At 37.8% G+C, this 12,994-nt stretch overlaps 2 protein-coding genes across 2 annotated transcripts; one reads left to right on the top strand and one right to left on the bottom strand.

The window, feature by feature from the left end:
• Positions 1-4,443: 4,443 nt before the first annotated feature.
• Positions 4,444-5,724, bottom strand: LOC109159833. Its single transcript, XM_019307945.1, has one exon. It carries the CDS (start codon positions 5,722-5,724, stop codon positions 4,444-4,446), a length of 1,281 nt encoding a protein of 426 aa, XP_019163490.1.
• Positions 5,725-11,302: 5,578 nt separating this feature from the next.
• Positions 11,303-12,613, top strand: LOC109159832. The gene has a single exon (XM_019307944.1). The coding sequence runs from the start codon at positions 11,303-11,305 to the stop codon at positions 12,611-12,613; it is 1,311 nt and encodes a 436-aa protein (XP_019163489.1).
• The last annotated feature ends 381 nt before the right edge of the window (positions 12,614-12,994 follow it).

Genomic DNA, 12,994 nt, shown 5'->3' with positions numbered 1-12,994 from the left:
GGGGTCACTGAAGAAGCTAGTCGTGTTCAAATTTGAAACATAAACACGGAAATTGAGAATGAACCAGAAACCCAAAGCCGGCCGGTGTCTAATATCTTCATGTCGTTAAATATAAAAATATCTTATGTCTAGTGATAGCCTTAAAAATCTATACATTTAATTCAATTATGGTTTTCTTTGGATGGAAAAAGAAAATTCTTATTTAAAATAAAAATAAAATCTTTTTAGGAGATGAAAGAAATCACAAAAGCTTCGTTCTTGTATATTATATAGTAGGCATAAGGGTCAAATAGGTAATCGAACTGCACATAATAATACAATTAGACCATTAAACTAAAAAAGTTACAATTGAGTCTTTAAACTAATCCATTTCAAGCATTTTGTCCAATTTACAGGTTTTTTCCATTTCTTACCGGTCACCTAATTTAAACTATTTAAAAAATAATAATTAATTAAAATAAACTAAAAATAAATTTAAAAAAAAAAAAAAAAAAAAAAAGCAATCGTCTCCGGCCTCTATGGCCCAGTAAAACTTGCAATTGTTGGTCGAAATTATGTTGCTGCTGCGGCTGTTTTAGACGTAAAAAGAACGGTAAAGGAAAAACAAAGAGAAATACAAGAAGAAAACAAAAGAGAGGGATACGTCAAAACAAATACATGCACTTGAGACGATTGAAGAAGAAATTGAAGGTAAGGTTTTATGTAAATGTATTTGAAAAATTGCCGTGAATCTTGAATGCAAGTTACTTCTAATAGTTCTACTTGATTTTAGATTAAGAAATACCGTACCAATTAATTAAGTCATTTTGAGAAATTAAATAACAAAATAAAGACAAGAAATAAAACCAAGTACACAGGAATTCTTCACGCAGTTCGAAGCACTTTTCCTACGTCACGTCAGTCCAATTCACAAGATTGTTCACCAAGATTTTATATGGGGTTTGTACACAAGGCAATCGGCCACTACAACCAATTACAATCTTCACAACATCTAATCTTCGGTTGGTGCGTGCATGCCAACTTGAGCTTTGTACGTTGAAGACTTGAAGTAGGTTAATTGTTCTTGATGGTTGATACAACTCATACTCTTCTCATTACCCTAGAAACTCTCAAGTCTCAACCAATATAATTATAGAAATTTATAGGAATCTATTCTTGTTTTTCTTGCCTCATGTTTGAATTTACTGGGATCAGGCCGACGAACTACTCCTCTTTCTGCTTACACTACTGGAAATTATGAAATTTCTGACCACCTGAAAGTGATCTTAAATCAAGTTGAAACCAAAAAGTGGTCGGAAATAGCAACAAAGGTTTTTCCGGATATCAAAAGTGGTCGGAACAAGGCTTTCGACTTGATTTAAGATCATTTTCAGGTGGTCGGAAATTCCATAATTTCCAGTAGTGTTATATTTCTTGTTCTTTTCAATTGACCTATCATTTTCTATGGGTAGAAAAATTCGTCCGAAATTTAACTGGGAATATTATTAGCTACATAAGGACTCCTTGATCTTTTAGCTACATAATGGTATTCTGCTTATTATTATTATTATTATTATTTTTTTTTTACCTCTACGTAGGTTGGTTATCTGTGAAGTTGTTCTTGATCATCAGAAAGAGAACCCATAGATTTACTGGGATTTAAAAGATGGCGTTTTTGGTATAAAGACAAATGAGGGTGGAGAAGAGGGGTTTGAATTAGGTTTCAAATATATATCCATTTATAATCTATACAATTTGGTTGGGAAAGGGAAAGGAAAACCAGTGAAAATGGTAAAGGGGAAGCTTAACTATAGAATGACGGAAATACTCCTGAATTACACGGTTAACTGACAGAAATGTTAATGGTGGACTAAAAGTAAAACACTTATAATAACAGTGGTCATAATGTCGCAAGGCAAATAATGGTGGAATAAAATTAGAATTATCCCTATAAGAGTAGGACCAAAAACGGAATTTACTCTTTATATTAATATTTTAAAAGTTCATATTACTATTTAAAAAAAATAATTATAAATAATTTGTTAAAAAAATAATTTAAAAAGACAACGGAATCACGCCAGAATATAAGTTTTGCGACGAAATATTTGTTGCACTAACGGGGCGTTTGGTTGGAGGGATGGAGGAGGGAAAAGAATTGTAATTCGGTGGGAATTTAAATTACATTATTTGGTAAGAAGGAATAGGGAAAATAATTCCGTTGCCAAAATGCGACAAAAAACAATTCAGTTGCCAAAATGCGACGGAATAGCTATGGAAAAAACAAAATATGGCGCCAAAATATTCATTTCCAAAATGGCGACAGAATTAGCGTCAGAATAATATCCGTTGCAAAAGTGCGACGAAAAAAGTTCCATCGCAAATTGCGATGCCTTATTCCGTCGCAATATTTTGCGACGGAATTATTTCGTCACGTACAAAAATACGACAAGCCAATAGACGACAGAACAGATTCCGTCGCAAAACCTGATTCGCGATGAAATTATGCTATTTCGCGACAATTCGCGATTTTTATTGTCTATGTTCTTGCAATTGTAATCCTTCTTCAGAAATTATATATCCTAAATATTCAACTTTATTTTTAATACATTAAAATGAATATTTAATAAATTAAAATTAAACATTTATGGCAGAAGGGTCAAATATGCCCATGTACTAACATTGATTGTTCATCTAGCACCATGAATTAAAATATGGTCTATCTTAGCTATTATACTCCCAATTATTTTTCATCTAGCATTTTGAGCAAGTTTCTTACAAGTAACCCATCTAATTTGCTTACATTGACAAATAAAATAAAAATAAACTGCTAGCATGTTATTTTTTTCATCTAACTTGCTGGTTTAGTCACTTTTTTCGACGAAAAATTCAATTTTTTTTACGTATTTCCAGATTATGTTAATTTCTTCTACGAATTTTCTAGAAAACAGTGAATCTATTTTTCCATCGACTGTGAAATAAGTATGTTACCGCTTTTGTGGTTTTTGAACCCATTTATTGGCATTGACATTGGCATTGGTTTTCATTTTGGTTTTGGATGATGTGTTTATGAGGTTCTTCGATACATACCTGAGATTGAGGAGCTTAGAAAAAACTTGGTTAATAGACTAAGGGATAACGACAATCTGTATATTGCTGTAACTTAATTAACCGACCTCCTTTGAGTGTAGATACAAAAATAACATGCTTGCGTTTACTGGTTGCAGCCACAATCTGATTGAAATAGAAGCTAAGGAAGTTCACGTTATGAGGTATAATGTGCCAACATTTACTCATGATCCCACCTATATGACATTTCTGCCAACATTTATTCATGATCTACATTACAATGTAGACCATGATCCACAATATAATTTGCCGGAAACAATGCTTGTTTGGTGGACCATAGCTTGCACAATTGTTACAAATTTATAGGATACATTATTTTTATATGTATAGGATACATTATTTTTATATATAATGATCATTATTTGAGTGTGTACAAAATAATATGAAAACAACTTGAGACTTTATTATTGACATACAAAATGTTTACTATTTGTGTGCATAGAATTCATTATTTGAACATGTAAAACTGATTAAATGTTGATTATTTATACATGTATATTTTAAACTCATTTCTACTGCACATGAGATTTATTATTTGTAAAGTATATATAACTAGACTATACTTATTCAATACACCCCATCCATCTAACCCCACCCCTTTACTTAGAAATTAAATCTGATATTAAGTAAATCTAAAGTTTATTGTATGTGTGAATGTGTAGAGGTATCCAGGCTTTGAATACCAATAAAGATGTCACAATTAAAACCAAATGAATGCATTGGATAACTTTAATATGATAAAACGTATACAAAATAACTCATAGCTAAAACAAAAAGTTAGCAGCAAATTTCAAGTTGTAAACTGAGTTCCGAACCTAACCTCCTAATTGTTTCAATGTCTGCTATTTACCATTCCATATACATACATGTATGTTTAAACATACATATCCCACGTGTATACTATACCCAACAACAGTCCTGTCAGAACCAAAGTAATGTCTAAAAGCAACCACATCAGTTGTGAATTTTATTTAGTTTTTGTCATACCATATAAGAAAGAGGGGGAGAATGAAAGAGAAAAGCGAAAGAAAAACAAAAACTGAGATGTTGTAGAAGTAAAAACTTCAAAAAAAACACCTCTTACACTAGTCCAATGATTTTGTCTCAAAATTTGAGCAAAAATCACTGATGTAGTTGCTCTACGAAACCTATCATAAAAACATTACCGCCAAGGAAGTTTGTTTCAAGTGTTATATATTAAACAACCAACCATGCATGCCATGCAATAAGATGATAAGAAATAAACAGTTATTAATTACCAACAAAGAAGTTTGTTTCTACTATTGAATTGGAAAGGAAGAAGCAAGAAAAATAAGAAATACATAGCCTGCCATATGTTTAGTGCCGCAATAACGATACTGGTGTTGGCCACGGCTGGTCAACAAGGTGAAAGGCATCCCTCCAACAAAACAATGCCCCCTCATTTATTGGGTAGAATTGCTCTATTATTTTGCTTTTCATGTTGACAAGAACTACCCCATTAAATAACCGTAAATAAATAACATCCCCATTTTCAGGATGAAGACTTAGTCCTTGGAAACAAGGCAATTCACTCTGCAAACTTTCAAATAACTCATTATGGATCAGATTTGTAAGGTGAACCTTGTGAACCAAATTCCACAACCCAGACTCATAGTCCTCCAGATCCCATACTTCTATTGTAAATTCATCCGAAACTTTCATTACACGAAGACAACCTTGGCTTACTCCAAAGCAACTATTTCTGTAAAAAATATTGAAGGATATTTGAATTGGAAGATCAATGACACGAAAGAATCTTTCCGGGGTATTAAGTGGATCATACACCACGATACAATCACCGTTTAGCCAATGCAGCATCCCTCTATAGGCGACAAGAGGAGCTTTCTCTCCGTGGCTCTTCAAGCTCAGAGGGGATGAAACAACCAAAGTCCTCCATTGCCAGTTCTCTGAAGAAAAGACTTGGGCTTTAAACCCGGAATAAGGTGTACAATGAACACTACAGAACGTACGAAGCCTGACCACCATGAACTTGTTATGATAAGAAGTATCCTCCACACATAAAAACCCAATTGAGACGGCCTCATCATGATAGGCAGCTGGAGGGAGAGCAATCCATTGTCTGGTGAGCGCATTGGAGACATAATAATTGATTTTGTTGGTAAAGAAACTAAGGCGAGAGCATAAGATTAAGTCAGCAAAGGAGGCTTCCAATCGAAGCTGTGTAGGGGAACATGGGAGATAACTTAAACAGAATACACCCTCATCTCCGTACACCTTTCGTAATAAAGAAGAGTTAGAGACGATTCGGAAGCGAGAATGGCATTGGTTGCAGCACTGGGTGCAGTTACAAGGATATGCGTATCGGAAAACAAGGCTGCTTGGTTGAACATCATCATTATCTGTATGGTTATGATGGTGACGGAAGCGGGCAATAAAGTAAGGAGAAGAGATGAGAGAATACCAGAGCTTGCAAACCGATTGGAATCGAACGGCTGCTGTTGTGGGTAGTCTTACAAGTATCTCGCACACCAATTCGTCGCACAATAAGTTGTTGGATTCATGATTAGCATTCCACTGTAATGCTCTCTGCCCACACGGAATTAGAGCCGCCATTTTGCCCCCCTCACAATCCGCCATTCTTACCGGTCAGCGGTGGAATTAAGCTGCAAATTTTTTTTGCTTTTTGCCGAAAGATCATGTTGACTCAAAGACCTTGTCAGAGTTATATGCAAAAAGGATTCCAGTTCTATGAAGGAATACTGTCCTAAAAGAAATAGATATTAAAGAATACTAGTAGTTCTAAGAAGAATTGTTATTGAAGATCTTCTAGTTTAGTTTGATTAGGAATAACATTATTATTCACAAATCTATTAGAAGTAGCTACTATAAATAAGGATTGTCCTTTATCACAGAGATCAAGCATTCAACATTAATCTTGTGAGGTACGAGAGTCTTTGAGATACTAAATTCCCCTAGAAAGTAGTACATTTGTTTTAGCTTTCAATAGTTTGGTAGGAAAGATCATTCTAATCTCAAGTTCCAAACAGTGTACTTTAAATATTGAGCTTTTAGTGGATTTAGACAAGTTCTCAAATTGAGAAGTGCCTTGCATATTAGATTATTAGGGTTGTTTGCCCGAACTGCGTTACAGATTGTTTGTGTTACAACGTCAGTTTTAACATCACTGTGTGCTGCGCTTTACAAATTTAAGATCAAATCAGAGTTTTAACCTAATTGCTCAACTTTGCAGTTTTAAACTACACTCCTTTTCGGCTTAGATTTTAAAAGCCTAAACATCAATACTAAACTTTACAAATTGTTAAAAACTTCCTTATACGCAATATTTGTCTTTGAATAAGAGTACTTTTCATTTTGGCTTAAAATAATAACTTTAAGATTGATAACCCTAGATAGAGCTACATACAGTTGTTCGTGTATAAAAACAAGTTTCTTCAATAGTAATCCAACATTTGAAAGTCAATAATAATCAACATTTGAAAGACACCTTGACTCTTGTTTATTGTTATTGCATAAGATAACATTAGATGGAATTGTCCTTTTGGAACTTAAATGTCAACTGAGGATCTGATGGAGTCAATGTCAATCTCGAGATCAAAATTCGAGTACCCAAATTATTTCTTGACATAATCTTTGATTCAATAACATGATTTCCTAATTTACTAATAACCAATCTCGTGTCATTACACAAACACAATGAATAACCAATGTTCCATGAAAGCCTGATTGAAGACCCCACATTTAAAGCAAGATAATAATTTGGAATCCCCGAGCATTTTAACCTATTCAAAAACTTTGTGGGTGTGCAATTGGGCTAATGCATCTGAACCAGAATCCGATTAACAAACAAAATCAGATCTAGAGCTAAAATACATTATACCCTCAGTTGGATTCAAGCTACTCATATACTCATTGATCTCATCAAGTACATCCAATATATGTTGGTGTTGAAATTGCACAGCCATTTAAATATTCTAAATCACAAGTATCAGGAAAAAAAATAGGGAATATACTATTAACTATTGTTGCAATTGGATAATCTTGGGGTTGTATTAAATTGTCTTTCGAGATTTCTATATTTGTAAAACCATCATTTTTTTTTGGTAGAGAAAAGGGCCAAAGGCCCCGAGAGTTTAGTAAAATCTTCTCACAGCTACGCCATTAGCATCGCGATTAAGCATCAGAATGATCTCTTCGGGAGGATTCCATAGGATATTAGTGCCCCATGTCTTAATCACCTATATACATCATCAATTCTTTTTGAAAAAGCATATATTTCTTCAAAGGTATCAACATTCCCTACTCTTTGTAATCTTAATTATTTAGACAATCTTAACACTTTACAACTATTCCAAATATATGAAGAGTTTATAATTGCCCAACAATGTCTTGTCTTTTTCCCGTGAGAATCACATGTAGTATTTATCAAAAATCACCACCAATAACCACTATTTTCCCCCAAATGTCATACTTGAACTCAAAGGATTCATAAATCGTAACAGATCCTTCATAGTTCGATTCAATGCCTAAAAGCAAGCAATGTTTATGTATCATTGACACACTTCATCCAAATGATAAGTTTTGACATTATAAGTAGCTCAGCAAGATCATTGTCGTCTTGGGAAATGTTACAGGATGAATCTTCATTTATGTCTATGGGTATAGTATCAAGAGTGTACCATACTACATAAACGATATACCAGTGTGTTCTGATATGCAGCGTGTTCTAAATGATGGTCCTTGGTCGTTTGATAATAGCACTTTTGTATGCAAGCAGTTCGCGGATGGAATGTCCCCGTATGATGTTGAGCTTGATTCGGTTGATTTATGGATACAACTCCATGGTTTGCCGAAGGGGTATGCGACTGCCGTAATATTAGAACAGATTGGGAATTTCTTGGGGAAGTTTGTCAAGGCGGATGACCGTTTTGATAATGCACCATGGAAGATTTTTCATCGAATTAGGGTTTCGTTGGCCGTTGACAAACCGTTGAGGAGGCGTATGAATTTTATTAAAAGGGATAAGACGAGTTGCTGGGTGAATTTCAAGTATGAACGCCTGCACACATATTGCTATTTTTGTGGACTTTTGGGACATTCATACAAATTCTGTCGGGGAGCGAGGGATTCGGCTCTACCGGTGGAGGAATATTTGTATGGGCCGGAACTGAAGGCGGGGGGATCTCGGGGTCCTCGACCGGTCGGTGGGAGCTGGTTATTACCAACCGGCCGACAGATGGTGGCGAGGCAGACGGCGGATGTGGCGTCGGGTGGTGCAGCGCCGGTGGAAGCTAGCCGGGCCGGTAACGCCAGGGAGGCAGAGCTGGTGGCCGTGTCTAAGCGGCGCCGTGAGATGACGGATGATGGGGGGCGGGGAAGTGTGGAGGAAGATGTTGTTATGGCAGAGCAGTCAAAAAACTTGCAGCAGGCGGGTTCTGGTTCCCAGACCCGCCCGACCCAATGAGTACCCTTAGTTGGAACTGTCGTGGCTTGGGTAATCCACGGACAGTTCGTGAAGTTCTGGACTTTGCGTCCCGTAAGAAACCCGACTTTATTTTTTTGATGGAAACTATGGTTGATCGGTCACATGCTGAACGTTTACGAGTCAAGTTAGGTTTTGATGGTCTTTTCTGTGTGGATAGTGATGGTGTGAAGGGTGGTATAGCGTTGTTGTGGCGAAGAAATAATACAGCTAGTCTGCTCAGCTATTCGGATAATCATGTGGATATTGAGGTCAGTATGCATGGCTTTCCTAAATGGCGAATGACTGGTTTTTATGGGTTGGCACAACGACCCAGACGTGAGGAATCATGGGGAAAGTTACGATCTTTGGCTACCAAGTCTAACCTGCCTTGGGTAGTAGTTGGGGATTTTAATGACCTTCTTTTTCAGCACGAGAAACGAGGAGGAAACCCACACCCTGATAGGCTCCTACGCGGTTTTGGGGATACTATTGAGGAGTGTGGCCTATCTCAGATGGCTATGCAGGGATATCCGTTTACATGGGAGAGGGGAAAAGGAACGGCTGACTGGATAGAGGAACGTTTGGATAAAGTGTTGGTCTCGGATGAGTGGCGCGAGATTGTTGCAGGAGCCAGAGTATCTAATCTTTTAACCCGCAAGTCGGATCATTCGGCTCTCTTTCTAAGCATCCATGACTCCGTAGGGAGGGGTGGGGCTAGTAGGAGGGGTTTCCGTTTTGAGAATGCATGGTTATATGATGAGGGATGCCGGAGTGTTGTGGAAAAAGCATGGGATGAAGGAAAGGACCGTGGACTGCAGGATTGCATAAAATTCTGTGGCTCTCGGCTATCTCGGTGGGGGGGTGACAGGTTTCATATGTTTGGAGAGAAAATTATGAGTTTGCGGAAAGAGCAGCTGCGTCTGAGAGGAAAAACGGATCCAGCCTCGTTAGCTGAATTCCGGTCTTTGGAGGAACGATTATGCCGAACAGAGACGCAGGAGGATGCATTCTGGAGACAACGAGCTAAGCAACACTGGCTCAAGGGTGCCGATGCCAATACAAAATTCTTTCACAAGTATGCCTCTCATCGTAGAAAGAAAAATAATGTTGATAAGCTTATGAATGATAATGGGGATTGGGTGGAAGGTGAGCCTATGAGGGGGATTGTTTTACAGTACTTCCAAGATATTTTTGCCTCGGGAAACCCGGAGAATGGGGAAAATTTCTTTAATAGTATTGCCCCGCGTGTCACTCTGGCACAAAATGAATCTTTAGTCCGGCCGTTCACTAACGATGAGGTCAAAACTGCTCTCTTTTCTATGTATCCTGACAAGGCACCAGACCCGGATGGAATGAATCCTGGCTTCTATCAACATTTTTGGGATGTGGTAGGGGGGGATATGTCATCCTTTATAGTCAATTGTTTGAATAATTGTAGCTTCCCAGCAACTCTGAATGAAACAGATGTGGTATTGATCCCGAAAAAGCAAAACCCGGAACGAGTATCTGATCTTAGGCCAATTGCGTTGAGCAATGTGATATATAGGGTAATGGCAAAGGTAATGACTAATAGAATGAAACCCTTGATGGATGAGATTATATCGGATTCCCAGAGTGCGTTTATACCCGATAGGCTTATAACGGATAATATCTTGATAGCATCGGAGGTTGGCCATTATTTGCACAGGAAACAGTGTGGTGTTGTTGGATGGGCTGCACTAAAATTAGATATGGAAAAGGCATATGATCGAATGGAGTGGTCGTTCTTACATGGGATGCTTGTGGCCATGGGTTTTGATAAAAAAATGGGTGGATTTAATTATGTTATGCGTGTCTACTGTATCGTACAGATTTTTAATTAATGGCTCTCGTACTGATTCAGTTACACCTACTCGTGGATTGAGGCAGGGGGACCCATTGTCTCCGTATCTATTTATTATCTGTGCAGAGGGACTCTCTATGATGTTGCAACAGGCACAATTGAATAATAGTATTCATGGATGTAGAGTGGCTCGGGGAGCTCCCCCAATATCCCATCTCTTCTTTGCGGATGACAGTTTGTTGTTCTTTAAAGCCAATTTGCAGGAAGCAAGTGTGATAAAAGGATGCCTAACGGCATATGAGAAGTTGTCAGGACAAGCGGTAAACTATCATAAATCTAGTATTTGTTATAGCAAAAATACTACTGAGGAGGACAGAGACATGGTGGCGCAGGAACTGGGGGTGTTGCAAGCCCCGAATTTTGGTAAATATCTGGGGCTTCCGTCTTTTATTGGTAGAAATCGAAAGGCAGCTTTCTCGTATATTGAGGAAAAGATTAAACAGAGAATTGGTTCATGGAATAAGAAGTTGCTCTCTCAGGCTGGTAAGGAAATATTATTGAAAAGTGTGGCTCAATCTATGCCTACCTTCTCAATGAGTGTTTTTTTACTCCCTATGAATGTTGTTTCTTCTATTGAGAGGACCATGAATAGGTATTGGTGGAACTCAGGCACTAATCAGGGAATACATTGGAAGGCATGGGATAAATTGTGCATCCCTAAGAAATATGGAGGTTTGGGTTTTAAGGAACTCAGGGCATTTAATTTGGCAATGTTGGGAAAGCAGGCATGACGTTTACTCACAAGGCCAGAATCCCTAGTGGCACGTATTTATAAGGCCAGGTATTATCCAAAAGATACTTTCTCAGAGGCACATCTTGGGAATAATCCAAGCTTTTGTTGGCGAAGTATTATGGCAGCAAAAAACATGGTTTGTACTGGTGTCAGGCGGAGGATAGGGAATGGCAAGGATACGAGAATATGGGATCATCCCTGGCTGCAGGATGAGCAGAATCCAATGATTCAAACAGAAATGCCACCACAACTAGTTAATGCACGAGTTTTTGGATTAATTGACCAAGAGACTGGGACATGGGATACTTCCATTTTAACGGATATTTTTGTGCCAGAAGATGTACCCAGAATTTTGAAAATTCCCATATCACCAGATTATGAAGACACGTGGTATTGGCATGATGACCCAAGAGGATTATATTCTGTAAAAAGTGGTTATAAGTGTATTGTTGGCAGGTATGATAATACGATTACTCCCTTTAATAAATGGCAAGTGCTATGGAAGCTCAAAATCCCCCCAAAATGGAAAACCTTTCTATGGAGAGCTTTGAGTGACATTCTTCCCACTACTATGAATCTGCGAAACAAGAGAGTTGATATTGAGCCTAGTTGTGCTATGTGTGGAGTGTTATATGAAGATACCATGCATGCCCTGGTCACGTGTGACTATGCCAAGGCTGTATGGGGGCAAGCTAGCCTCCCAATCCCTGTTATCCAGACGAATATTTTTAATGAATGGTTTAATATGATTTTGGATAATTTGGACACTGATGGTCTGGTGTATGCAGCTGCAATCTTATATCATATTTGGAGAGCAAGAAACAATGCCGTTTGGGACGCCTATATGCCAATGCCGAAGAAGACGCTAAGGACGGCCACCATCACGATGCAAGCATGGTGCGCCGTGCACCGTGGAACCGAAAGCAGCCCTGCACCGCCGCACACCAATGCAGTCACGGCCACGCCGGGGCAACACACTCGCAGGTGTTATGTGGATGCGAGTTATCACCATGCCACGAATACGGCCTCGGTAGGTGCAGTTCTTTTGAATGGGAACGGACAATATATCTCTGCCTATGTCTCTTCACTTCCAAATTGTTTCTCGTCTCTTATGGCGGAAGCATTGGCATGCAAGGAAGCTTTGTCTTGGCTAAAGAATCGTGGAGAGGAAAGCTTGGAACTACTCACGGACTGTTTAACGGTCAAACAATATCTAACTACTTCAGCTAGTACCGATCGATCATATGTTGGCTACGCAATAGATGGTTGCAGGAATTTAATTAATTCTTTACTTTCTTGTTTAGTTGTTTTTGTTCCTAGATCAGAAAACTATTTAGCACATGCTTTAGCTACTTCAGTTGTTAGTCAAACTTCAGCTATGTACTGGGATGCGAACCCACCAGCACAAATCTCGCATTATTTTGAATAAATTGCCACCTTGGCTCCTTTAAAAAAAAAAAAACATAAACGATATACCAAAAATAAAGGAAGATGCATGAGGGAGTCAATTTAGGAGTGAGAAATAACATTAGTCAATTTTAGACAATTTTATTTGTTGCTACTGAAAAATTCAATCAATTAAGAAATAAATAAATCATAAATGATGAATTGCTTAGAACTTGAATAAGAGGCGACCATAGGTCCATTCGGGAATCAAGACTTTAGTCATGAATTGCCCAGAAAAAATAAGAACCTAGGTGGTGTTTGGTTCATGGAATGTTAGATTATCTTAAGCAATGTTAGATTATTGGGAATGTTAGATTACTAGAAATGTTAGATTCCTGTGTTTGGTTTAAATCTAAGGTATATA

The sequence above is a fragment of the Ipomoea nil genome, unplaced genomic scaffold (assembly GCF_001879475.1).
Source record: "Ipomoea nil cultivar Tokyo-kokei standard unplaced genomic scaffold, Asagao_1.1 scaffold2845, whole genome shotgun sequence".
NCBI classification, from domain to species: domain Eukaryota; kingdom Viridiplantae; phylum Streptophyta; class Magnoliopsida; order Solanales; family Convolvulaceae; genus Ipomoea; species Ipomoea nil.
The sequence above is the reverse complement of the archived record's forward strand: the minus strand, read 5'-3'. Positions and strand labels throughout refer to the sequence as shown.

Coding starts and splice junctions, on each gene's coding strand:
- LOC109159833 (XM_019307945.1), bottom strand. CDS start 5,724: ATGGCGGATTGTGAGGGGGGCAAAATGGCGGCTCTAATTCCGTGTGGG.
- LOC109159832 (XM_019307944.1), top strand. CDS start 11,303: ATGGCAGCAAAAAACATGGTTTGTACTGGTGTCAGGCGGAGGATAGGG.